Here is a 27,815-nt window from a genome sequence, read left to right on the forward strand (position 1 = left end):
TATTATTAGGTAAAAGTTCTTAATTGGGGTTAGAAACAGTTGAAAAAAATTTTATTTTTTTGCTATTTAGTGTTCCCTTCAACAAACGACAGTAGTTTCATTATTCATTCTTTGTGTCTTTCTCATCTTGATCCCATTCATCTCTCCATTCCTTTGTATCTGCCCTCTGCCCTCGCAACTTCCCCTCAAAAGTAAAATGAAATAAAATTTAAGAGAAAAGAAAAAAGAGAAAAAAAAGAAAAATTTCATCCTGGAAGCTGTAGTGTGTCACTTTGAGTCACACAGTACACCCTTTAATACATGTATCTTTACTTTCAAGTCTTCATTGCAAAGAGTCATTAGTTTGGTTTGAGGACTCTGGTTTCTACCACACTATAGATGCTGGGCCCTCACCAAGACTCCTCTATCCTGTTATTGTCCTGTGTCATGGAGATCCTGTAGCTTTCGATCTGCAGGACCTGCTCCTTCATGTGCTCCAGCAGATCATAGATGAGGTGGATGTTGGGGTGGGCCAACTCATAGCCCTGGTTCTGGGCCTGGGTTTTTGCTGGGTTGGTCAGCCTGCCAGTTCTTCCATGTCCTCACCACCAGGGTGAGCTCTCAAGCATTGCCCTGACTATGCAGGGCATAGTTCACCCTATGCAGCAAGGAGCAAGGGGTAAGGACAGTTCTCCTGCTTTCATGCTCTCAGGGCTGGCTCACCCATACCTATACCACCAAGGCCAGCTCTACTGTGTTGCCCAGGTGAGGTATGGGGGTTATTTTCCTGAGTGTTGATGCTGGTGAGGAACAGGGGCAGCTTTCCCACTCTTGTGACCTCTGGGACAGCTCTCCCAACTGCCACAGGTGTCAGAGCGAGGAGGGAGCATCCTTCCCTCACCATCACCACCACCTTGCAGACAAAGGAGCTAACCTCCCATCCCCCTTATCAGCTGCAGGACTCAGGAAAGCAGGCCCCCACCTTGCCTGGGTAGCATAGGGCTTAGTCTGCTGACTGGGGCGCAGGTGAGCTGACCCTGAGAATGTGAGTTTGGGAGATCTGGCCCCTGGTGATGTAAGTGTAGGTGAGCCACCCCTGAGGGCATGAAAGCAGGAGAACCGGCCCCACCCCTTGCTCCTTGTTGCATAGTGTGAACTAACTGGGGCAACACTTGAGAGCTCACCTTGGTGGTGAGGATGGAGGAAAGCCAGTGGACTGACCAACCTTACAACTACTCAGGCCACCCCCCCTTTGTCACACAGTTCTTACAGATCCAGAAATATCTTTGATTCCTTTTCTTATGTGAAAATTACAGGAGCTACTAGGTCTACCTTCATCATATTATCTGATAGGGTAAAAAAGAAGTACATGTTATTATTTGGTAAAATTGGTTACTGTAAGCTGATAAAGGCATTCCAGTCTAATTTGTTTTTTAAATTTTTTTTCTAATTTGTCTCAAGTATTTTGTTTTATGCACTCAGAACCATTATTTTAACATGTGTTCCACAATAAACTTCCAAAGAAGTCCATGGCTCAAGCAAAGTTGGGAATCCCTGCTAGCCTGTTTCCTTGTCTAGGATTATGTTTTTGCAAAGTTTACTCTTGACTCATTTCATTGACTTGTACGATAGATATTTTGATAGTCATTCTCTGGAGACTCAATAATGAAAAGACGCTACTTCTTCCCTGATGTACCATTAGAGATAGAGGAGAAAGTAGATGAAGATGAGAACTGGGGGCTGAAGAGACAGCTCCGTGGTTAGGAGCACTTAAGGGTGGAATACCCAGGTTTGGTTCCTAGCACCAGCATGGATGCTCACAAGCACCATGTAACTCCAGTTCTAGGTGATCTAATGCCCTCTTTTACTGACTTTCTCAAGCTCTTACATGCATGTGGTGCACATGTGTGCATGCACACACACACAGACACAGACACACACGGTGACCAATGAACTAACTAAATATTTAAAACGAAAGATGAAGACCAGCAGACATTTGTCTGAGTTATTGACAACACATTTGGGTCAGTAAGCAAATAAAAAATTAGGAATGTCTTCTATATAGAGCAGGCATGTGCACAAAAGTCCAGAGAGTAGACATAGCCCATTAATTAGCTATAATTAACTGAGTCTGTAGAGTGTGATGTTGGTGATGGTGAGGTGAGGGCTAGAGTGGGAGGCAGGTGAGTAGAGGGAAGAGTTCTTTGTGCAGTATAGTGGAGTATTGACTTTGAAAAGAAGGCTTTGGAGAGAGTTCTTTGATTCATCCTGTGATACCCTTAGGAATGTCGTTGGGACGGCAGGGTGGGCATATGTGGAGACAGAATTGATTACACCCTAAAGTTAAGGTCTGGGTGAGAGATGAAGGTGTGCAGAGAGGTAGGAAAGGAAAACAGAACACCTTGAGAAAGTTTTAAGACACAATCTGCTGAATGTGGGACGAGGGAGAAAGAGGGGGTCTAAGATGACTGCCAACTGATCGCCATAGATACTGGAAGGGTGGCACACAGAACACTTTGGGAAAAGCTGCTGTTTCCAGGGTGATGAGGACCCTGTGCACTGATGGCCCTGAGGTTTCTGTATGGTCACCCAAGTCGGGGAGCTCATAACGAGATGGTGAGATGCATTTGGCTCTATTTCATAGCTCTGTGGTGAGGTAGAAGTCCTTCCACAGAGGAGACCATTAGCAACCAACTTATCTGGAAGTTATTCTACTCTCATTTTCTTTCCTGATGTTCAGCCTGGGGAGATCACTAATATTGCAAGAACTTACAACAGACATGGGCATGAGAGGCGGGAGCCTGTAACATCTTTCAGAGTAAAAGAAATGGTGGCCTAAATGGCATAAGCAGAAAGAACCCACTGCCTTTACAAGCATCAGACTCAGCCATTCACTTTGGCTGGTTAGTGGGAAATGCTCACATTCTATTTTCACAAAAAACTCTGAGTGTTTGCTGGTATTGAATTATGCAAGTGGTCCGGACATCACTTTCCTGAAAGTGCTATGCTTCTATGAATGGATTGATGTATACAAAACTGTCTGTACCTCTTCTCACTTTTCCTGCAGGCTCAGAGGTATGAGGCAGCATCTACAATTTATGGACCACACACTCTGTCTGCATACATCCAGCTCTTCAGAGACCTTGCTAAGGCAATTGCTACGGTAATCAAATCAAGTGTGTGTGTGTGTGCGCATATGTTTGTCTTCAGAAGAAAGAGGCACAGAATCAAGAAAACTTAGATACATGTTATTTAACAAATTTTATATTATATGCAGTTTTCCTTAGGAAAGAAACCTGGAACACTTGGTATCACTAAGAAAATAATTCAAAGTTTACTGACAGCAAAACTCAAGTTTAATTACTACCATTTAGTGGTGGCAGTCTTTCATATCTATCTATCTATCTATCTATCTATCTATCTATCTATCTATCTATCTATCTGTCTGTCTATCTATCTATCTCATATAAATATGAAAATATTCTTTGAAATATGGAGATATTATTTTTTCTCCATGTTTTAGATGGTAAACATTTCTGGAAGGTAGTAAGTGGCCATCTGTACTAGAATTACAGCTAGCACTCACTTTCCAGATTCTCTCCTGCCATTCAGAGAGTTGAGTGGACCACACAGTTACAGAATGTTCGAGATGCTCATTTTCTTCATTATAACATCTCTGAAACTGAGGTACATCTTCCAATCAGAGGAATCTTACCCTTATAACTAGTAGCATTTTAAATTTCTTGGTGGTTCAAAGTAGTATAAATTCTTGTGATGAGTGGAGGCTTAGGTTTGTTGAACTCTAGTATTGCCTTGGCAAGTACATGTGTGTTTGTGACATGTGTACACTTGATATAAAGTTCCTTAGCATGGAAAAGTCCCTCTAGGATACACTTATTTATAAAGCTGCAGTTGTGATACAGATAATTAGTTGACAAGTGAAACAGAGACCTTAAAGTAATAAACAGATCCGTATATAATACATGTAAGCTTTATAGTTGTAAGTATATTACTTGCCCCATAATAGCCTTATAATAAATAATAAGAGCTGTGAGGTTGAGGCATAGTAAGTACAATAAACCTTTTGAAGAAAGAGTGTGGATGTACTGGATTGAAACAGATGAGACCTACATGCTGTAGACCAACAATGACAATTTCATACACCTCTGCCTTGAGCTGCCTATTGTATTTGAAATTTTAATACAATCTAGGGACTTGAACATACTTTACTTACTTATTTTTTTTTTTTAAATATTAGTGTCCCTCTGTGTTTTAGACTTAGTCCTTTGTTCATTTAGTGAACACTTGGTTCTTGGTCTACATTATGGTCACTTGTTTTTAGACTGACGATGTGATCTTGAAAACCAACTGAGTGTATTTAATCCTGTCTTCTTGTTTGCAGAGTAAGAGTGATAATGCATCCCCCACACCATGTGCTGCCATAAAAACTAATAATCCAATGTAAGGGCTAAAGAACATTAAATATACATCAAGGGCTATTGAACAATGAGATAATTATTTCTGATGCTCCCATTAAAGTTGGTGAATCTTTTGGAAAACATTGTATCAGTCAGGATACAGGCTAATCTTAAATTTTAAATAAAGATATATTTATTATATTATTTAGCAGAGATTTGGGACCAGGCGAGAATCTTAGTGGTGACTTTGGGCAAAAGATTACCCACAGTTTGAACCAAGCATATTGGTACTTGCCTGTAATCCTGGCACTCAGGCTACTAGGGTAGATGAATCATGAGTTCAGGACAGCCTAGGCTATGGAGCAAGTTCTAGGTAAGCCCAAGTTGCATTGATAAGACTACTTAAAAAAAAAAACACTACCAACTAACCTACCAAACAACCAAACAACCAATCAACCCACCAAAGTAACATCTTAGAAGCAGAGAAATGATAATCCAAGTAACATCTTAGAAGCAAGCATGATGATCCAAGGTTGATCTTCAGCACCTGAACAAAAAAGCTGAGCACTGTACTGTGTGCTTGTAATCCCAGTACTGGGCAGATAGAGACAGGAGGATCCCCTAGGTTTGCTTACAAGCTATTTATCTAAATCAATGAAAGACACTTATAATCGAGGTAGGTGGTACCTGAATAGGAATGACATTTGGTGTTGACCTCTGACATACATGCACATACATGCCAGAACATATATAAACACATTTATGAGACTCAATATTGAAAATTTTAAGCATAATTGCAGTATCCTCCATGAAGTTATAATGTGTGGTACATACCTACCCTGAGCCACACAGTGAAAACAATGGCTGCCCAGAATCTAACTATTATAGTATGCTTCTGTGTTTGCTTTCTGATCTCTGAATTATACCAGCCAGGCAAGCAAAGCAATTGCCTTCAACAAAAACTTTTAACAAAAAACTAATGAACATTTAGGCTCTCATTTTAGCAAGGGTGCTTCACATTTGGCTAAATATTGTTAGCTTTTTGGAGTGCCTGTGTATAGATGTGTGTGAACCTCCTTTAATGAGGACATTTCTTAGGATATGAACAGGAGTAGGGAATCTCACTTAATGTCCATTGTGCATTTCTTTAACAAATGCTCTCTGTTTCAGGACACAGTAGCCAACATGAGCAGCGGCCCGGAGCCTCCATTCTTCACAAACCTGATAGCCTCGCTTATCCCTAATATTGCGGATAGACCACCAATAGGCAGACATTTTGGGGAAGTCCTGCAGCCAGCCAAACCTGAATACAGAGTGGTAAGACTCACAGGAACGTTTCCAAGTATTTAGGAATTTGCTTCTGGAGGTGAAAGGAAAGATGTTGCTTGACATCACCACCTGCCTCTAGTGGTACCACATTGTTGCTTCAGCAATGATGATGTTGACAGTACCACAGGCTAGCTTCAACAATGATGATGTTGACAGAACCATAGGCTAGCTTCAGCAGTAATGATGTTGACAGTACCACAGGCTAGCTTCAGCAGTAATGATGTTGACAGTACCACAGGCTAGCTTCAGCAATGATGATGTTGACAGTACCACAGGCTAGCTTTAGCAATGGTGATGTTGACATATATTTCCATCTCTACAGAGGTTCTGCAAAAGCAAGGGGAATGGGAAACACTGATTTCCCGCCCTCCCCCTGGCAGTTAACTACAGAAAAAACTGAATTTCTAAAATGCAATTTATTCTTTTTATTAAATACATGGTCAAAGAACTGTGCACAGGAGTTGGGCCAGGTTGTTCTTTAGATCAAGGGATGGAAAAGTGCACAGACCTGAACCAGGATCTGCACCACTACATTTTATGTTGATTTTGTGCTCTGCATCCTTGCTGGAAAATGTATTAATTCTGAAAGGTTCTTTTTTCTTGTTATGAATTCCTCAGGGAGTTCTACACTTGTTACATAATCAGCAAATGAAATAACTTTACTTATTCATTTCTAGATTTCTCTTTTTCCTAGTGAAGCATGACTAAACTTCATAGTCATGCTTCATTAATTACCGAATGTTCTAGAGTGCAGTGTTAGTTCTCATTGCTGTGATAAAGCAGCTGAGAAAGCAATTGAAGACAGCCATGTCAGTTAGTTTTCTCATCGCTCTGACAGCATATCTGACGAGAACAGCCCAAGGATGGAAGACCATGTTTTTGGCTCACACGTGGAGGATGCGATCCACCATGGTAGGGAAGCCATGCAGCTGGTCACACTGCCTCCATAGTCAAACAGAGAGGCAAACACTGCTGTTCAATTCACTTTTTTCCTTTTTATTCAATCTAGTCTCTAGTCTACAGGATAGTTGCCACTCACATTAGGGTGAGTCTTCCATTGCCAATTAACCCTCTCCGGAACATCTTCATAGAGACCGCAGACATGTGTTTCCTGGGTGATTCTAATCTTACCGAGTGGGTGGTGAGAGTTCAACATCACAGCTGTGGAGAGGATTTAGTTTGGTTCATGGTTTTGGAGGTTTCAAACTATGTCCCTGGGCTCATTGCTCTGGGCATATGTGTGGTGAGGTAGAGCATCATGAAGGAAAGGAGTGGCAGGGGAAATTTTCTCACCTCACAGTGTCTGGGAAGTATAGAGAAACAAAGGGATTGGCCAGGGACAAGATATAGCCTTCAAAAGTAAGCTCCAAGTGACCTGCTTTCTCAGCCAGGTCCCACCCCTTAATAACCCATTCAATATAGGTTCATAGTGGATAAAAATGGATAAACCCATTGGTGACATTAGTAGCCTCATACTCCCATCATCTCTGAACAGTTATAATCCCTGGAATTCCAACCTTCAATTCAGTAACCACTGTGGGAGGGAGGACACATCACATTTACACCACAACAATTCTGGATTAGGATTTGTGAAACTTGGTAGCCATCCATGGCTTGTTTCTGATCTTAGGAGACAAGTATTCAGAGTTCCCCTGTTTATGTATGTATGTATGTATGTATGTATGTATGTATGTATGTGTGTGTGTAGTGTGTGTGTGTATGTGTGTGTGTGTGTGTGTGTGTGTGTGTGTGTGTGTGTGTTTGTGTGAGTGTATGCTACATGTGTGTGGGTACCCATAGATGACAGAAGGGGGTGATGACATCTTGGAGCTAGAGTTATAGGTGGCCGTGAACCATCAAATGTGAGTCCTCTGTAAGAGCAGGAATTGCTCTTAACTGCAAACTCTCTGTACCCCTATTAATGTGACATTTGTCAGGATTTTAGGAGACAACTTGATTCAGATCAAGACAGTATTCATTCTTACTTAGTATACAGGGAGACTTTACTGGCATTAGATGTGGGATTTGTGTGTGTGTGTGTGTGTGTGTGTGTGAGAGAGTGCTTTTCTGTGTTACTGAAGTGACCATGTGGTTTTCTTTAATTCAGTCTATTAATATGCTACACCATATTAACTAGTTTTCAGATATTAAAGCCTGCTGCTACTGATGACTAATCTATGTACTGTTGGCTTTGATGGCACACTGTTCTGGAATGTTAGACCCATGCCAGGAGGACTGTTTTTTTTTTTTTTTTTTTTTTTTACCTGTTTCTTGGCTTCTGGTGTCAAGGTTATAAAGAATGAGTAGGGAGGTGTCTCCTCTTGTGTTTTCTGGAAAACTATACAAAGGATATGAACCAGGATTGTTTCACTATTATTCACTCAGATCTAGCTGCAAAAGCAAATGGACTTGGGCTTTTCTTCCTGGCCAACTTTTTTTTTTTAATTAAAGTTTTTAGTTTGCACAAGGAATAATGAGTTTCATCAGGGCATTTTCATACATGTTATCTTAGTTAGAGTTTCTACTGCTGTGACAAAACACCATGGCCAAGAGCAAGTTGGGGAGGAAAGGGTTTACTTCATCTTATAGCTTGACACCCATCATCCAGGGAAGCTAGAGCTGGATCCTGAGGCAGGAATTGATGCAGAGGACATGAAGGAGTGCTGCTTACTTGTTTACTCCTCCTGATTTGCTCAGTTTTTCTTCTACACTCCAGGACTGCCTGGCCGGGGTGGCACAGACAGTGTCCTAGGCCCTACCACGTAAATCAGTAATCAAGAAAATGCCCCCCAGACTTGCCGACAAGCCAGTCCTATGTAGGCATTTTCTCAGTTAAGTTTCTTTTCCCCCAGATGGCCCTAGCTTGGGTCGAGTTGAGAAAAACTAGCCATTCCACAATAATATTTGGCTTACAGTTGCTCCTCTGCTTGGCTTCCCCTGTGTCTCCTCCTGCTGGTCCCCTTATTCTCACTATAAGATCCCTGCCTGTTTTCATCTCCTATGTATATATGTTTAAATCCAGAGAAAACAGGCCATGTTTATCAACCCCATTACCCTCACCTCACCTCTGCCCCTACTTTAGACATATTCCTTACCCCAACATAGTCCCCTTTCTACTTGAAGGCCATACATATTATATATTATATATTTATGTATATTCATCATCTTTTAATAATAATATTTTTATATAATAATAATTTTTATGTTGTTTTTGGTTAACATACAAAGAAATGGATTTCATTTTTATATTTTCACTATATATATGTTGTTCTCTTTTTGCACTTCCCTCCCTTACGTCTCCTCAAACTTGCTTTTTCTGATAAGAGCTGGGATAAATCATGACCCTTGGCTTGTCTTGCTGATCTCCTGTTAGAGCTTGTAGACTTCCTCATTAGGCTAATGTGTCTCTATGCTAAGTGCCTTGGGAATCATATTCCAATGTCCAACCACAGTCTCAATCCCAACCAAGCTGATGCAACAAAATATTCATGAGATGAAACACCCGAGCTGGGGCTGGCGTGAAGAACAAAAGCTTGTGTGTCCTGTGATTAGACAGAGTTTAGATAAACACGGAGCCTGGTGGTGAGGACTTTTGTCTATTTCTGTGTTGTACAAATTTGGTTTTTTAATATTTTTGTTAGCATCCAAAGAAATGCAGAGAAAGAGGTCTAAAGGGAGGATTGAAGTGGGAACAAGGGAGGGTAATAGAATATACATTTCATCAAAGCAGAAGCAGGACTATTTAGGAAGAAGTGGTCAGCAATAGGAGGGGGTGGGGAACAGGGAATTGTGGGGGTGAACAGAAACAAACATTAAGTATATATACTTATCACAATGCCACAAAGAAACCTAGCTCACATCTATTTTAAATCCCATAGATTTTTCTACTTTCATATCACAATATCATATGTGTATTTACATGTGAGGCACAACATGCAGTATTTGTTTTCCTGAGTCTTGCCTCTTTTTTTAACTCAGTGATCACCAGCTCTATTACATTTCCTGATAATTTAATTATCCTTCATAAAATTCTATTGTGCTACATTTTCTTTACCTGTTCATATGTTAATGAACATGTTGGATGGTTTCCTAGTGAACATTTCCATAGTCCTATAATAAACATAGATATGCAAATATTTTTCTGGTATGCTGTGCTGGTTAGTTTCTGTTAACTGACACAAACTGGAGTCACCCAGGAAGAGGAACTCTCAACTGAGGAATTTCCCTCCAAGGATTGGTATCTGGGTGTATCTGTGGGGGCATTTTCTTGATTAATGATTGATGTGGAGGGAGCCCACTGAGGGTGGTGCCATATATATGAAAGCAGGGTGAGCGAGCCATGGGGAGCAAGCATGACTCCTCCATGGCCTCTGCTTCAGTTCCAGACTTCAGGTTGCTACTTTGAGTTTCTGCTCTGAATTGCCTCAATGAGGGACAGTGAAGTGGAAGTAGAGGCCCAATAAACTTTCTTTCCCAGGTAGTTTTTGATCAGTGTTTTAACACAGCAATAGAGAAGCAAACTGGGACATATGCTGACTTGGAATCCTTCATGTGTATGTCCAGGGTGGTAAATCCGGATCATCTCATAGTTCTAGCTTTGTCTTTGAGTGGCCTCAGTACTGACTTACATACTGGCTGCCTAAGTGTACATCTATAACACCAGGTGAGAAGGGTTTCTCTTTCCCCCATCCTTACCAGCAGTGGGTGTTGCTAGTTTGGTTGATGGTAGCCAGTCCAAACAGGCATGAGATAAAATCTCAATGTTGTCTTAAACTGCATGTCCCTAACAGCTGATGATGTTGAGGACTTGAAGACAATACCACTAAGACATTTGTCTTTCTTCCTTTCAGAACATTCTGTTCCATCCATTAGCTCATTTATTGATTAGATTATTTGCTTTGGGGATTTAATTTCAGGAATCCTTCTATAGAGTCTAGATAGGAGTACATGATTAGATCTTGTGGTGACTAGAGTTAATTGTCAAACTTGAAAGAATATAGAGTCACTTGGGAGATGGGCCTCTGTGTATGCCTGCAGAAAATTATCTTATATACGTTAATTGATGTTGGAAGATCCAGCTTTTTTTTTCTGATTTTAACATATCTATCTATCTATCTATCTATCTATCTATCTATCTATCTATCTATCTATCTATTTTTAAGCCTTAAAAATGTGTGTTAGGAAAGGCTACTGTGGTATAATCTCCAGTAAAATTTACCATTGAGGTATATAGTTCTGAAAGTTTTTTTAATTAATTAAATTTGTTATTTGGCTGTTTCATACAGGTATAGAATGCATTCTGATTACTCATTTCCCATCCTTTCTCACCTCCTTCCCACTCGGGTTGATGCTCTCTCTCTTCTACAGGTCCTTTCCAATATTCTTGTCTTTTTGTCTTGTTTTATGTCCCACTGGGTTTAATCTGCACCATCTGCATGACCACGGGTATAGAATTAGACAATTGAACCTCTTGGGCCCACCAGGGGGTACACATCTGAAGATAACGACCGCTCATCACCTAGAATCCATAAGTAGCCCCTGGTTTAGTAGGGATGGGTAGAGCCACATGAGAAGCCGCCTTTTTCTTGGCTGACTTTTGATAGGTCCAGTCGTGTGGGGTCAGTGCTGCTGCTGTGAGTCCATGAATGCAACAGCAGTGTCGTGCCCGGAAGAGAGCATTTCACAACCCTCTTTCCTATCTTCTGGCTCTTGTATCTTTCTGCACATTCTTCTGCAATATTCCCTGAATGATGTAAGTGTTCTTTTCAGGGCTGAGAACCCAACCAGCTTTTTCAGTCTCAGCACCTTGAGCAGGGAAGAATCTGCATTCACTGCTCTTCCTGGTATAGAGAGGCTTCTCCGACTAAAGCTAAGAGAAGCATTTGTCTATATTTACATCAGTGTGATCAGATGGCCGAACACCCTGTCATGATAGAACGCTCATCCAGTGATTGATGGAAGCAGATGCAGAGATTCACGGCCAAGCCCCAGGTGGAGCTCTAGGAGTCCAATTGACGAGAGAGAGGAGGGACTATATGAGCAAGAGACATTGAGACCATGATTGGAAAAAGCACAGGGACAAATAGCCAAACTAGTGGAAACACATGGACTATGAACCAATAGCTGAGGAGCCCCCATGGAACTGGCCCAGGCCCTCTGGATAAGTGAGATAGTTGATTAACTTGAACTGTATGGGAGGCCCCCAGGTAGTGGGACTGGGACCTGTCCTTGGTGCATGAGCTGGCTTTTTGGAACATAGGGCCTATGCTGAGACACTTTGCTCAGCCTTGGTGTAGGGAGGAGGAGACTGGACCTGCCTCAACTGAATGTACCAGGCTGGGCTGACTCCCTTGCCTTGGAGGAGGTGGGAATGGGGGGTGGATTAGGGGGGAAGGCTAGGGGGTAGGTGGGAGGAGGGAGGACAGGGGAATCCGTGGCTGATATGTAAAATTAAATTAATTATAAAATAAAAATATATTTTAAAAAAGAAAGCAGTTTGACACAATGCAAATCTTAGTTGTTGGCAGGACCATCTTTGGAAAGGAGATCCAGGTCTGTATAAAATGGAGAAATCTAGGGGTTGAAGCAATGGCTCAGCATTTAAGAGTGTGCACTCCTCTTCCAGGGGATACGAGTTTGGTTCCTAGTACCCATGTCCGGTGGCTCATAGTCACTTGTAACTCCAATTCTAGAGGTATCTGAGGCATCTGGCCTCAGCAAGCACCCACACTCATGCAAATACACACACACACACACACACACACACACAATTAAAAATGAAATAAATCTCTAAGAAAATGTAGAAAGTAAGCTCAGTGGTGCCTCGACTTGTACTTCTGAACTGTGAGCCAGAACAAGTCCTTTCTCCCATAGGTTGCTTCTGTCAGAGTATTTTATCTTAGGGATAGGAAAAGAAACTAAGATAGGTATATAGTTGGCAAAGATTTGGGACATCCTATAGATGGCTGTTCACTCTGTCGATGGCTTCTTTTGCTGTACAGAAGAAATATTCTAGGTTCCAAACAGCCAGCTCATGCACCAAGGGCAGGTCCCAGTCCCACTGCCTGGGGGCCTCCCAAACAGTTCAAGCTAATCAACTGTCTCACTTATCCAGAGGGCCTGATCCAGTTCCATGGGGGCTCCTCAGCAATTGGTTCACAGTTCATGCGTTTCCGCTAGTTTGGCTATTTGTCCCTGTGCTTTTTCCAATTATGGTCTCGATATCTCTTGCTCATATAATCCCTTCTCTCTCTCACCGATGGGACTCCTAGAGCTCCACCTGGGGCTTGGCTGTGAATCTCTGCATCTGCTTCCATCAGTCACTGGATGAGAGTTCTATCATGATAGTTAGAGTGTTCGGCCATCTGATCACCAGAGTAGGTCAGCTCAGGCACTCTCTCAACCATTGCCAGTAGTCTATAGCGGAGGTATCTTTGTGGATTTCTGGGGACCTCTCTAGTACTCTGCTTCTTCCTATTCCCCTGAGGTCTTCATTTATCATGGTATCTCTTTCCTTGTTCTCCGACTCTGTTCCTGATCCAGCTGGGACCTCCTGCTCCCCTAAGCTCTCTCCCCCGCCCCGACCCTTGTCCTCCATTATCACCCCACACCCCCAGTTTGCTCATGTAGATCTCATCCAATTCTCTGTCACTGGGCAATCCCTGTGTCTTTCTTAGGGTCCTTTTTACTAGGTAGCCTCCCTGGAGTTGTGAGTTGCAGGGCCTATGCTGAGACACTTTGCTCAGCCTTGGTGTAGGGAGGAGGGGACTGGACCTGCCTCAACTGAATCTACCAGGCTGCGCTGACTCCCCAGGGAAGACTTTGCCTTGGAGGAGGTGGGAATGGGGGGTGTATTGGGGGGGAAGGCTAGGGGGTGGGAGAAGGGAGGACAGGGGAATCCATGGCTGATATGTAAAATTAAATTAATTATAAAATAAAAATATTAAAAAAATATTCTAATTTCATGCAATGCCATTTGTTAGTTCCGTCTTATTTCTTGTGCTATTGGAGATCATTGCCAAGGCTGTCTTTTCTCCAGTCAATGTTGTGACACCTTTGTCAATGACTGAGTGGCTATAACTGTGTGGGACCACTTCTGATTTCTCTGTGGTCTCTATGACTGTTGTTTCATGATAGGGTTCTGTGATATAATTTGAAGTCATTTTAATGTGTTATCACATTGAAAATTATAGCTCTGGATCTTTGTTTATATCCAAATCTGCCAAAATAAAATTCTTTGGTCCCAATTCCCAACAAACTTAGAAAGGGATCACTTAATTAAATAGAGCAGAATGTATACAGGAATGTACATGGAATGTATACACCCAGGATTCTAGAATGTATAGTAGATAATGCTTGAAATCTGAATACAGCAAAGAGGCTTGTATTAGATTTAATTAAGTGCCATTTTTATTTCCAGGGAGAAGTGGTTGAAGTTATATTTGTAGGCGCTAACCCAAAGAATTCAGCAGAAAACCAGGTGAGCATCGTTGTCTTTCCAGTTTAAATTCGCTTTTAAAGTTTCCCTTCACTTTACAGGAGAATCTCACATATCCAAAAATATATCAGGCTTTTCCCCTACTTTATTTTGGAAGGTGGGAAAATGTTCAATGGGTACAGCTAGTGTGGAATTGAATGTGGAACATAGCACACAGGAAGATTCATGGAGTCACAAAGTCTGCAGGGCCGCACTGCTTCTCCAGAAGATACAGATTCAGAGACATTCCCACTTACACATTTAAATTTAGAACTTACTAAGTTTATTAACATATTGAAAGGGCCAAAAAAAAGGAAGTGATTTCCTCTACTTTCGGGGACCTTTCTGACCCCTCCAGCATCGCTACTCCAGACCCTGTCTCTTCTGTTTTGGAGTGATCACACACTGGTACGTGCCCTAATAGTTCTGTTCCATGTGCCTTATGTTAGTTTACATTGGCCATTTTCCTGTTGACATAATAGAATGTTTAACTCGGAAAATGACACAAGAAATATATGCCCGATGTAAAAACAAACAGCATAGAAATTAATAAAATAGAACATGGAAGTGCCTTTCTTCCCAACAAATCTGTTTCTTAGAGTTGATTACTGTTATTAATTTGTTACAAAATATGTCCTATGTTTTGCTTTATATATATTAAACTACACACACTTATATAGCATGCCTAGAAATTAAATGACTGTAGTCTTCTGCAATTTCCTTAGAATAATCTTGTATCCAAATAAACAACAACAATACAGGTTCTGACTATAAACATCTAACCAAACTAGATTTAGTGGCTACAGTTGTAATCCCAGAACCTGGGAAGTGCAGGCTAGGTAACCAAGGGTTGGATGCCAGCCTGTTCTATACAGCAAGGGTTTGTCTCAAAAACCAAGGAAACTAGTTGGTAAAGTGACTCAGTTTGTAAAGAGGCTAGTCACCAATCCTGGGGAACCTGAGTTCAGTCCCAGGAACCAACAGAGAGAAAGGAGAGAAACAGCTTCCACAAGCTGTCCTCTGACTTGGACATGTGTGTTGTGGCATGCATACATCCCTCACAGCACATGCTCAATAACATCAATGAACAAAATTTAAAAAATACTAAACAAAATAAAAGAAGGTAAAAAGCACTGCCACAAACTCCCAACAAAATTTGAAGAAATTTTTGGAGGAAAGTGGACCTATAGAAGTGGTTTTTAGATCACTTTTCTACCCTGACTGTGGATGTAGCCATTATATTGAGTCATTCTTCCTAGGGTCCAAAATCACTTATAATCCAAAACACCTTCTTCCCAAATGAACAGTGTCATTTCTCTCTGTTCAAATGCCATTACTCCATGCTAGAACTGTGGCAATATGATACTGTCTATGGGGAGAAATGTTCTAATGTTTGGACAGTTTGTGGTCAAGCTCCACTAGAACATCTGCATGCTCATCACATTACTTTCTGACGATATCAAAATGCTGGATCATGCCTGACATCCTCAGAGTACTCATATCACCGCTGCTGTAAGAACAGAATGCTAACAGCATCATAATGAGAGTTCTCAGAACTCTCTGAAATCGTGCAAAACAATTTCTAGTGCTCTTTATTACCTGCATCATATCATAATTATCCCTAATTGCTGAGCAATTGTTGTCTCCAAGTATTAAGCTAGATGCTTTATGTATACTGCTACATGCATTTAATTTAATCCTCACTACTATCCAGTAGCTTGTTTTATTATCCTTACTTTGTATATAAGTAAACTCAGTAGCAGAGAGATTAAATTTTAATAAATATACACCTGTAAGAGATTATGGCAGAGAAGTAGGGAAAAGATAGTCACATGTTTTGTCCTGATAGTTTGGGGACCTAGACATTTTCCAACCAGTATTCTAGACCTAGTTATTAGGGACCATCATACCTCTTACTCCATCTAAGGCCCCCACAATGCCACCATGTCCTCAATGTGCACCAACAGCTCTCTTTAATAGTCATCATGGTTATGAGCACTTCCTTACTAAATGTCATGTATCAGTTGAATAATTAGAGAATTGTTTTAAACAATGACATGACCAAATATAAATAAGTAATCCATTTATTAAGTTATCTGGAGACTTGTAAATGATAGGCATAAAGGGTTGTGAAGTGTAAAGATGAAGTATACACAACTCCTATTTGTGTGTGTGTTCATGGAGATGTGGACACGTATGTGCTGTGGGTGCATTCAAATGGAAGCCAAAGACCAACATTGCTTGTCTTCCTCATTGGCTCTCTACCTTTTTTTTTTTTTTTTGAGACAGTGCCTCTCACTGAACTTGGAGTCTTAAGGTGACTAGCCAATGAGCTTCAGGGGTCTACCTGTCTCCACCCTCCCAGTCCTGGGATTATAGACACATCTACCATGCACATGTGGGTTCTGGGCATCCAAACTTGAGTCCTCATGCTTCCACCGCAAGCATTTTACTGACTGACCCATCTCCACACCCCCAAGCCCTATCTTTCAGGGAGACAGTGTAAAAGTTTTGATGGTAATGGAGATTTATGGCTTTTTTTTATTTACTACCTTGTCATATCATTCAAATCTTTGCTTTATTTGAAGCTGGATTCTTGGTCTGAAACAAGTTGCTCTATTGTAGCTGTTGTTCAGTGTAGAAATACATTTTGCTTATGGTATGGTTTCTAGGTATGTATTATTACACTGTAGAAGTGTCTTTAGCACCCTGGAACAGGGACGATTTATGCTTTTTTTTTTTCAACTTTTTGACTTAGGAAAGCATGGTAACTAATAATTCAGTTACCTGAAGACAGACAGACGGTGGGGGGGGGGGTGTGCAGGGTGGTGGTGGTGCGGGAAGACATCCCATTTCCTCTCCTCAATTATGTGGTGACTAGAGAAGCTTGTACTCTTGGTCTTGATTTATGTCTCTTTAAAATTTCATTTCATTTAAAATTTTCAAATTTGCTATGAATGCCATAATTATGCTTCTTTAAAATTCTTAAGCTTTTGTGCTTTTTTTTAAAGGGGTAAACTATTATTCTGAAGACACTGCATAAAGGGATGTGCCTAGGAATTTGGGTAAAATACTAATGCATGTGTACAGCAGGCATTGGTGGGTTGCTGTGTAGTGAGGAGAGCCAATGCAGACCGAATCTCTCTGTGACTGTGTTGTGCTTGAGAAGTGGTGTTAATTGTATTTCAGACCCACGAAACCTTCCTCACTGTGGAGAAATATGAGGAGTCTATAGCCGACTGGCAGATAATGTATAATGATGCCTCCTGGGAGACAAGGTAAACATGTCTATTGATTATTTGTCTGTGAAGTCTTGAAAACAGTTGCTTCATAATGTAGGAAGGACAAACTAAAAGACTTCTTAATACATGGCATGATATTAATGATACCACATTTCCAAGGCTCCTTCTGGCCATATTTAATTGATTTATTAGGCTCCATTTTGACTCTGTTGACTGAAAGCAGCATAGTGTCGGCCTCTCTAGGATTAGGTACAATGAGATGTTGGCTGACATCTTTGACTTTTATTTAGTGTTGTTGTGGGTAGAATCTAGAGTCTGGTACATACTAGGAAAGTGCTGTATCCCTGAGCTATGGCCCCCTCCAGCTTTCATCAACTTTGTTTTTCCCACGGTCACAGGAATTCCTTGAAAAACTAGTCGGCCTTCTTGTAAATTCGTTGACAAATGTACTAGGTGAAGGAGTTGACATGATTTGGTAGAGCTCATTGTAAAGGTCCTTCATCTGCACACACACACACACACACACACACACACACACACACACACACAGAGGATTGTAATATCTTCTTGGTTAGTATTCCCTTGATTAGAATGAAGTATCCTTAATTGTTTTTTCAGGTTAGTTTTAGTTCAAAGTCTATTTTGCCAGGAAATGCTTGCCTGCTTCCATGTCCCATTTGCTTGTAAATGGTTTTTTTTTTTTTTTCATCCTTAAGATGGTGCTTATCTTTAAAGCTGAGTTTCTTGTAGACAACAAAAAGATGGATTTTGTTTCTTAATCTGTTCAGCCATCCTGTGTCTTGTGATTGGAGAGTTAAGGGCTTTAATACTTAGAGTTATTGTTGAATGGTTTGTGTTGATTATAGTCATTTGTTGCTTTTTGTTTTTTGTACTCTTTTTTTAATAAATATTTTTATTTTATAATTAATTTAATTTTACATATCAGCCACAGATTCCCCTTGTCCTCCCTCCTCCCACCCCCAGCCTTCCCTCCTAATCCACCCCCCATTTCCACCTCCTCCAAGGCAAGGTCTCCCCTGGGGAGTCAGCAGAACCTGGTAGATTCAGTTGAAGCAGGTCCAGTCCCCTGCTCCCTACACCAAGGCTGAGCTAACTGTTCCAGCATAGGCCCCAGGCTCCAAAAAGCCAGCTCATGCACCAAGGACAGGTCCCGGTCCCACTGCCTGGCGGCCTCCTAAGCAGTTCAAGCTAATAAACTGTCTCACTTATCCAGAGGGCCTGATGCAGTTCCATGGGGGCTCCTCAGCAATTGGTTCACAGTTCATGTGTTTCTGCTAGTTTGGCTATTTGTCGCTGTGCTTTTTCCAATCATGGTCTCAATGTCTCTTGCTCATATAATCCCTCCTCCCTCTCACTGGTTGGACTACTGGAGCTCCACCTGGGGTTTGGCTGTGAATCTCTGTATCTGCTTCCACCAGTCACTGGAGGAGAGTTCTATCATGACAGTTAGGGTGTTCGGCCATCTGATCACCAGAGTAGGTCAGTTTGGGCTTTCTCTCAACCATTGCCAGTAGTCTATTGTGAAGGTGTCTTTTTGGATTTCTGGGGACCTCTCTAGCACTCTGCTTCTTCCTATTCCCCTGAGGTCTTCATTTATCATGGTATCTCTTTCCTTGTTCTCCGACTCTGTTCCTGATCCAGCTGGGACCTCCCGCTCCCCTAAGTTCTCTTTCCCCCAACCCTTGCCCTCCATTACCCCTCCTCACCCCCAGTTTGCTCATGTAGATCTCATCCATTTCTCTGTCGTTGGGCGATCCCTGTGTCTTTCTTAGGGTCCTCTTTACTAGGTAGCTTCCCTGGAGTTGAGTTGCAGTCTGGTTATCCTTTGCTTTACATCTACTATCCACTTATGAGTGAGTACATACAATGTTTGTCTTTCTGAGTCTGGGTTACCTCACTCAGGATGATATTTTCTAGTTCCATCCATTTGCCTGCAAACCTCATGATGTCATTTTTTTTCTCTGCTGAGTAGTACTCCATTGTGTATATGTACCACATTTTCTTTATCCATGCTTCAGCTGAAAGGCATCTAGGTTGTTTCCAGGTTCTGGCTATTACAAATAATGCTGCTATGAATATAGTTGAGCGTGTGTTGCACTCTTAATTGTACTTTATGTATCAGTAACTATAGCTTCATTTGTTTTCTTTCTATAGTTGCTTGACTATGGTTATTCCTCTCTTGAATTTAAAATATTGCTTCTGGTATTTTGTTTAGAGTTGATATAATAAACAGGAATTCTGTTTTTTTCTTTCTGAATTTTTTTCTTTCTCCTTCAACTATGGCATATAGTTTGCTGGGTACAGTAGTGTAGCTTCCTTAGTTTTGGGAAGTTTTCTTTTATTGTCTTGTTGAAGATCTGAAGATCAGTTTTATCCATTGGCATGGATTCATTGCCTTCATCTATGCCTATAATTTGAAAATTTGTTATTTTCCTGGTATTCCATATTTACTTCAGGCCCTGTCCTGTTTTATTTTTCTGTTTTTCCATGTTATTTGCTTATGTGCTCTAATTTCTTTATCTTCAAGTCCTAATATATCCTGCTTGATTCATTCTACTAGTATGATTTTCTTTTGAGTTTTCTAGTTGGGTTATTGAGTTTTTTTAACACTCCATCTTCATTTCAGCTTGAGTACTCTTCAATGTTTCTATCTCTTTATTGAGTTCAGCTTTGCAGATGGAAGTTTATGTCCTGTAGCCACTCTCAAATAATCACTCAGAAGCTTAATATTAATTACAAGTGCTCAACCAATAGCTCAGGCTTGTTACTACATAACTCTTACATTTAAATTAACCCATATTTCTTATCTATGCTTTGCCACATGGCTCATGGCTCATGGCTTGTTACCTCATTTTCTACATGTCCTGCTTCCTCAGCAGTTGGCTGATGTTTCTTTTGACTCTGTCCTTCTTCTTCCCATCATTCTCCTTGTTTGGATGTCCCAACTATAATTCTAGCCTGGCTACTGGTCAATCAGCTTTTTATTAACAATGAGAGCGGCACATTTTCACAGTGTACAGGATTATTCCACAGCACAGCTTTCAGATCTTGGATTGTCTTTATCACTTCATTCTGCCTTATGCTGTATTTTCTTGGGTACCATTCAGGCACTCATTCTCTTTAAGTTAATTGGTTTGTTTCTTTGTGTGTTCTGTAAAGTTCTTGGATAAAGTTTATGATTATTTTTCAAATGTTGTGTTCTGTGATTTTTCCAGATAATTATCATTGGAGAACATTTCCATAGGACTGCTGGATTTTAGAGGAAGACAAATTGTTTTGTTCTTTCATCTATCTATCTATCTATCTATCTATCTATCTATCTATCTATCTATATGAATGACCTGAGCATATGGAGTTCTTCAGTTGGTTTTATGTCTGATGTGGCTGGGACAGAACAAGGGATACATGAGTTGGGTGGACCTGAGAGCTGGCCATGGTAGAGGTGTGGTGAAATCAAGCAGTAGGAGGGGAGCTTGGACTGGTGCACATCATTGCCAAAGACTGTAGGTTGGAGGCAGATCAGATGCACTGACTGGGTTGGGATGGGGCATTGGATGTGGAACTCAGGGTAGATCTAGGGACTGGGGAGGATGTTCAAGGAGTGGACTTACCAGTCAAGGTCCTGGTATAAGATGTGCACCGCAGGCTGAGCCTGTAGGTTAACTGTTGTATGATTAATATGAAGTCATCTGGTAGGGAAGGGACCTGGGCTATTGTACAGGATGAAAACCATACATTTTAAAGAGCAATGTTGTATTTTTTTATATGTTTGTTTTCTGTTAACAGGTTTTATTGGCACAAGGGAATACTGGGTCTGAGCAATGCAACAATTGAATGGTATATTCCAGATACTGCACAGCCTGGAATCTACAGAATAAGATATTTTGGACACAATCGGAAGCAAGAGTTTCTGAGGCCTGCTGTCATACTTGCATTTGAAGGCATTTCTTCTCCTTTTGAAGTTCTAACTACTTAGTGAAAAGTTGGCAGATATTGAAAAACAGCTTTTCTCTGTGTACATTATAGAGTGATTTCACACAAATGTGAGCTACTGGTTTGATTTTTGTAACTGTCCCTGTTTGGAGGACAGATAGTTTATTGCTAATGGGACACATGTGTGTCTATGTGTTTGTATGATTATGCACATGCATGGTCAGAGAGAGAGAGAAAGAGAGAGAGAAAGAGAGAGAGAGAGAGAGAGAGAGAGAGAGAGAGAGAGAGAGAGAGAGAATAGTTATTAGTGGATGAGAGAATATGTATGAGAGAAGTCCTCTGGAAACCATGCACCCTGTGGTCTTCATCCTAAAGCTTGATTTTACTTGAGGTTTTGTGATTGCTTAAGAGAGAATTCCCTTTAATATGAAATCTCAGAAGTATATTGATAGTATCTGAAGATATGTGAACAATGTTTAACCTATTTATTTATAGACTTATTGAATGAGAATACTAGAGAACTTTCTAGAAGTCCTCTAGATTGATACTTGATCTTCCAGAGAGGAATAATGAGGTTTAATTCACTTTAGGTTAGAATAAGGTTATTATATATTTTCCTCTAGTTGCATTACAAAGTATCATGTAATATTACTACAAATATATGAACCCAGCTAAAATATAGCCAGAAAATTAGCATGCCAGTTTTTCCTGCATTCAAATGAACTTAATCCTTCTAATCAGTCACTTTGGGATGGGTCTGCCTGGCTCAGGGTTATTGTTCATTTTCATATCTTTTCTGGAATGGCCTCTGGAGTCCAACTATGCGGAAGACATTACAGTGCTCTGATTATGCCTTGTTTCCTCAAAGTGTCCTTATCCTGCTAGAGCATGTCTATCCCTCCCAAGATTTACTCTAAATGATTTGACATGTTTTCACCAGTCAAGTGTATCTCAAGCTACAAAGCTTTGCCTTGAATGTAGATTATAGAACAAAGGCTGGAAATGCAAATGAAATGAAAGGGGAAATTTTAAATGCATTTATCTGTTCTCCTGTCAGCTACTCACTCATGCATGGTTCCTTTGAATTACTGAATAGTTATTTAAAGGTACATATATAGCCGATGTTGTACTCATTCCTGGGTCTTCACAGTTACTGACATCATACTGAGATGGTTGTGTAGATGAATAAATAAAGGATAAAATGGTCAACCAGAAATATAAATTCTGGAGAGACATTTGAAAGTCATAAAATTTCAGATCATCTATTAGATGTCTTCTGTACTGGGTGTTATTATCTGGGAGTAAAGAAGCCCAAAACAATTTTTAGATATTAATCTGAAAGTAATGTTTCAGCACTTACAATACAGACAGTCTAATGAATGAGCTAGGACAATCTGACATGAATTGTCTGAAAGTACTTATTGCATTTAAAATTACCTAAGTTAATTATTAGTAAAGTCAATCTCTGAATGCCAAGTCATATTATTGTAGGTATGCAAAGGAGGAAGCATTTTAGAAGAAAATCAATCTTCATTTCAATACTAAACTCGCTTTGAGAACAATGATGGTAAGGCAAACCTGCACTTTTCCCCTTTGGTTTACATACTTAAGCATAGTAGACCGAATCAAAAAGAGCCCAGAGCATGATTCAGTAACTCCATTTTCCAGACAGTGTTTCTATGCTGAAACATGAACTAATGTTAACTGCTGAAGAATGAACTAATCAGTATTTTCAAGGGTTGTGTGAACTTCTTTCCTGAAAAGAATACCCTATTATGTATAAAGGTTCAAGGACTTAGCACATTTTGAAAATAGTTTATTTCAAAATAAAAACAATATACAGTAGAAACCATGATGTATTTTAAAATGCATTTCTCATGGCCCAGAAGAATACAAGGATGTATTTCCTACCACCATTATCCCCAATGAAGTTTTTCTCAAAAAGTCTGCCTAAGAGTCCTTTTTTATCATTGGTAACTAGGCGACAGTGGCCATTGCATCCCGTATCTGTGTACCCAGCCCTGCATGGAAATAAACCACAGAAACATAGTTTCTCAGTAGACTTAATCTCTTCCAGCCAATGTGCTTCTAGTTTTGGCAGTCTGTAATAAAACAAACAGGTCCCTGCATTAACCATAGTTACCCAGGCCTAAAGGAACCCACCAGGCAACTGGTCTGATCAGTTCACCTAAAGCCACAGATTCTGTTTGTGTCTCTGTTTGGAAACAGCTTCGTGGAGCCAAAATGCATGGAGGAAGCTCTGGAAAAAGGATGTGGGTTGGGGAGAGCACTGTTGTGGAGGAGAGTCTGTTTGCCCAACTGTCTGTGCTTTACTTGCTGTGCCTTGCCTACTCTGATTTCAAGAATACTGTGATTCATTCAGAATGCATAGAATAATTCCTTTTCCAGGTCTATATTTTTTGATGCATAGTCTGTAAAAATTGTCAGTGTTCAAGATTTTAATAATAAATGAAGAATTATACTTGGAAAAAATAATTGCGAGAAGTATTGTGTAACGAGAGGTAATGTGGACACTTTGAAGAAAGATGGAAGAAGGCTGTGGTTCTGTTATTCAAGGTGGGGTGGGTAGTACAAATAACCTTTGTAGATAGATAGTCAGTCAAACTAAATGCATCCATCCCCAGTTCCCTCCCAACCTCTGAAGGTCTGATGCTGGTGAAGTATGTATAGCAGGTACTTTGTGAGCTTCTTGGACACCAAGAAGTTTTCTCGGCAGGTAGCTAGTTATAAATTTATGAGCTGATTCTGAACAGTAAGATCAAAAATAAATTTATAGGTGAACATCCTTTTGCAACCTGCTGTCTTATATTTCTCATCTAGTATAAGCAAGCCCATTGCCTTTCCCTGATATTAAAATGTGTGTTTTATTCTTCAACACGAATTACCATCATTAGATGATTTCTTCGTAACTTTAGTATTGCAAAATGATGCCTGTAACACGAATCTTACGCAGGTGGGCACCAGATGTAACATGAATCTTAAACAGGTCTTATTAATAAAAACAAACCTGGTGCCAGTTACTGGATGAATGCTGGAAGATCAGAGAAGCGGAACAAGCCACAGCCACCTCACCTTGCCAATTCCTCAGCTGATCCTGTTTCCTCAGACTGGAAGCCTCTGAGTCCTCATCCAGAATGGGTCTCAGCTGAACTGCTGCTCAAAAGCCTAAAAGCTTAACCAAGCCTCTAGTTCCTTGTCCTCATGTCTTAAATACCTTTCTGCTTCCTGCCCTCACTTCCTGGGATCAAAGGCTCTTGTTACCATGTCTAGCTGTTTCCAGTGTGGCTTTGAACTCACAGAGATCCAGACAGATCTCTGCCTCTGGAATGCTAGGATTAAAGGCGTGTGTGCCACCATTTTCTGGCCTCTATATCTAGTGACTGTTCTGTTCTCTGGCCCCAGATAAGTTTATTAGGGTGCACAATATTTTGGGGAACACAATATCACCACAGATGCCCATGGTTCCTGAGCATTCATGCTTACTTGCTTATTTAAACTGGCTTTTGGAATCTAACTGATAAAATTTCAGGGAAGGAAACAGATATTGTCCCACACAAAGAGTTAAGATGCACCCAGCTGTAGGTAACAAAGTATTTCTGATCAAGAGTAGTCCAGATGCTAAACAATCTCACATAGGAATAACTCTTGAGGTGACTAATTCAGGTATGTTCTATCTACTCAGTGACATCATTGAGATTCTTCTCAGCATATTGATATTAATTTTTTGACTTATCCTCACAGTTAAAAGATTGCTCTGTACAGTTGCATGAAGAAGTAATGGGGGAAGAAGATTCCATTTAGGATCTTCCTTTGGGAGGTGGAAACTAGTAAGAAAACAAGAAGAATCCCCATTATATTTCCTTCTCCAGAACTGTGCCATATGATTGATTATTCATAGCTGCAGGGAAGGTTTGGGAAGAGAATATTTGTTGTTTTCTGCCCTGAGAAATGAGTGCAAGTCCTAATAGCAAGAATGAAGAGCTCCAGGAGTCCAGTTGGGGAGAGAGAAGAGGGATTCTATGAAAAGTGCATCAAGATCATAATGCGGAAACCTGAAGAGACGACCAAACCAAATTAGTGGGAACTCATGAAAGTTGGATCAACAGCTGTGGAGCCTGCATGGGACTGAGCTGGGCCCTCTGCATGGCAAGACAGTTGTGTAGCCTGATCTGCTTGGGGGGCCCCCTGGCAGTAGGATCCAAATCGATCCCTGGTACATGAGCAGGCTTTTTGGAGCCCACTACCTATGGTAGGACACCTCTCCAGCCTTGAGGCAGGGGGAGGGGTGTAGCTGGAGAATTTCTCTTCAGCTCCCTCTAAGTCCTGCCAGTCCCGGAGCCCACTTATAAAATAAACACACAGACTCTTACATTATTTAAACTGCTTGGCCATTAGCTCAGACCTATCATTGTCTAGCTCTTACTCTTATATTTAGCCCATTTCTATTAATCTTTACTTTGCCACGTTGTTCCTGGCTTACCGGCACTTTACATCTTCCTTGTCCTGGCGGTGTCTCCAGGAGGTCTCCCCTCTGTCTTCCTGTTCCCTCAATTCTCCTCTTTCTTAGTCCCGCCTATACTTCCTGTGTGGCTACCCGCCAATCAGTGTTTATTTATACAGAGTGATATCCACAGCAGAGGGGCTTGGACTTGCCTCTACTGGTGTGCCTCCTCATGGGAGGCCTTGTCTTCTTGTGGGGGGGGGGAGTGGGAGATGGGTTGGGAGGGGAGGCTGGGGGGTATGAGGAAGGAAGAGAGAGATCTTTGGTGTGTAAAATGAATGGAAAAGCTTTCTTAATAATAATAAAAAAGAGATAGAGAGTACAACTTTTTAAAGTACATCAACAAGACGAATTATTTTGTAACTTTGGAGATTTACTTCTTGATCCATGGTGCATGCCTGGCACTCATCTGTACATAGCTCATTTTTAAAATGATACTTCCATGTTTGAAGGAAGGAGACCTGTGACTTGGGGAAGTGGTCATGGAAAATCATGCATCAGCTCTTGACATTACCATATTACTTTTCACATCTCAGTTATGGCCACATCTATGGCTTTCTACAATAAGTGGTCATACCTACAGTCCCAACTTCTTTTCTCTTTGAAATAATAACTAATGGGAAAAATCCACGGAGTCTATTTAATGATCAAAGGAATTTATTTGGGGGTAAACTCACAACCATGGGAGATTTATCGTATGGTCCAGGAAAGCTGAGCTGTCTCATGCTGAACAGCTTGGCCCAAGATCTCAGCATCCAGAATCCTGAGGCAGCCAAGAGGGGCTAGCTATCTTATATGCATCGCAGATGGCCACGCCCACAGAGGCCGGTGCCTCAAGGTCATAGGCAGGTGTAACAGCTACAGCTCCCTCACTAGGGGTGGTGCTTCAGGGAATGGCTCAAATGACTACCCACTACAAATGACAATGGGTTTACCCTAGGAAATATATTTTAGGAAAGCCATCAGAACCGCAGTCCTCAAGAGAATTTGAAATTTGCTCTGGAAAAAAATGTGTGTATTTCTTTAGCAAGTTTGTATTGAGTACCTGTGTACTTTGTGGTTGACATTACATCTTTAAGATAAAACACAATGAGGCCACACAGCTGTTCTCTTTATTAGTGAACTTAGAGTTTAAAGGATAAAGCAGGCAGGTCAATAGACACTTAATGTACATCATGGCCCCTGATGCTATAGTAGTTCATAGTACTAGAGATGACAACTCCGTATGGCTTAGGGGATATCCTAGTAGGTTTCCTGGGAAATGACCTCTTAGTTAAGACCTAAAGTATATAAAGCATTTAGCCAGAAGAGAAGGAACATTGTGTTTGTGCTTGTGCCTAGACCCACTATTATATAGGATGATTCTCTTCCATTCTTCCATTGAGAACTGAATCATAATAGGCCTAGATGCTACTATGCTTTTGCAATCTTTCCTCAAAGCTGTACTTTGATACTCTGTGTTAGCACAGTCTGAATTAGGGTAAGGAGAGAGTAGAGTATGTTGGCATGATCACCAAGAGGTGATGGAATGGAGATTAAGAATTGGTGCACTGTGTTGGGCATATAGATATTATGTATGGACAAGGGGACTGTTCCAGGTAGAGGAAATAGTGAGTATTTTATCAAGTCTATAATTAGAGTGTAAGAGGACATTGGTCAGAGCTCTAACACTATTATTGTCTTCATAATAATAAGTGGGTTTCTATTTGCATTTTCTCCTTCAAACTGTTTTCTTACGACACTGACTGCATCTGTCCTGTGCTCTTATAATAAAGCACATCTATTATAACCAACAGCACTGACTTTAGTTTCCCTTGGTATTGGTGCCACCTCATGCTTCTGTCTTTATGGATTGTAACTGTCTCTCTGTTTGAACTGAATTTATTAAGGTTACT

General features: G+C 40.8%; 1 protein-coding gene across 3 annotated transcripts in view; it reads left to right on the plus strand.

The window, feature by feature from the left end:
• Positions 1–21,507, plus strand: part of Asah2 (N-acylsphingosine amidohydrolase 2) — a 70,084-nt gene extending 48,577 nt beyond the window's left edge. For 2 of the 3 annotated variants that reach the window (XM_059247328.1, XM_059247336.1), the window contains exons 16-20: positions 3,047–3,142; positions 5,568–5,714; positions 14,146–14,205; positions 17,392–17,480; positions 21,252–21,507. In XM_059247328.1, coding sequence (XP_059103311.1) covers positions 3,047–3,142; positions 5,568–5,714; positions 14,146–14,205; positions 17,392–17,480; positions 21,252–21,441 — 582 coding nt within the window. In that variant the 3' untranslated portion in view covers positions 21,442–21,507. Of the gene's footprint in view, positions 1–3,046; positions 3,143–5,567; positions 5,715–14,145; positions 14,206–17,391; positions 17,481–21,251 lie in introns of those variants that run through there. The other variant, XM_059247346.1, reaches the window with a different exon arrangement.
• The last annotated feature ends 6,308 nt before the right edge of the window (positions 21,508–27,815 follow it).

This window comes from Peromyscus eremicus, chromosome 1 (genome assembly GCF_949786415.1).
Source record: "Peromyscus eremicus chromosome 1, PerEre_H2_v1, whole genome shotgun sequence".
Taxonomy (NCBI): Eukaryota; Metazoa; Chordata; class Mammalia; order Rodentia; family Cricetidae; genus Peromyscus; species Peromyscus eremicus.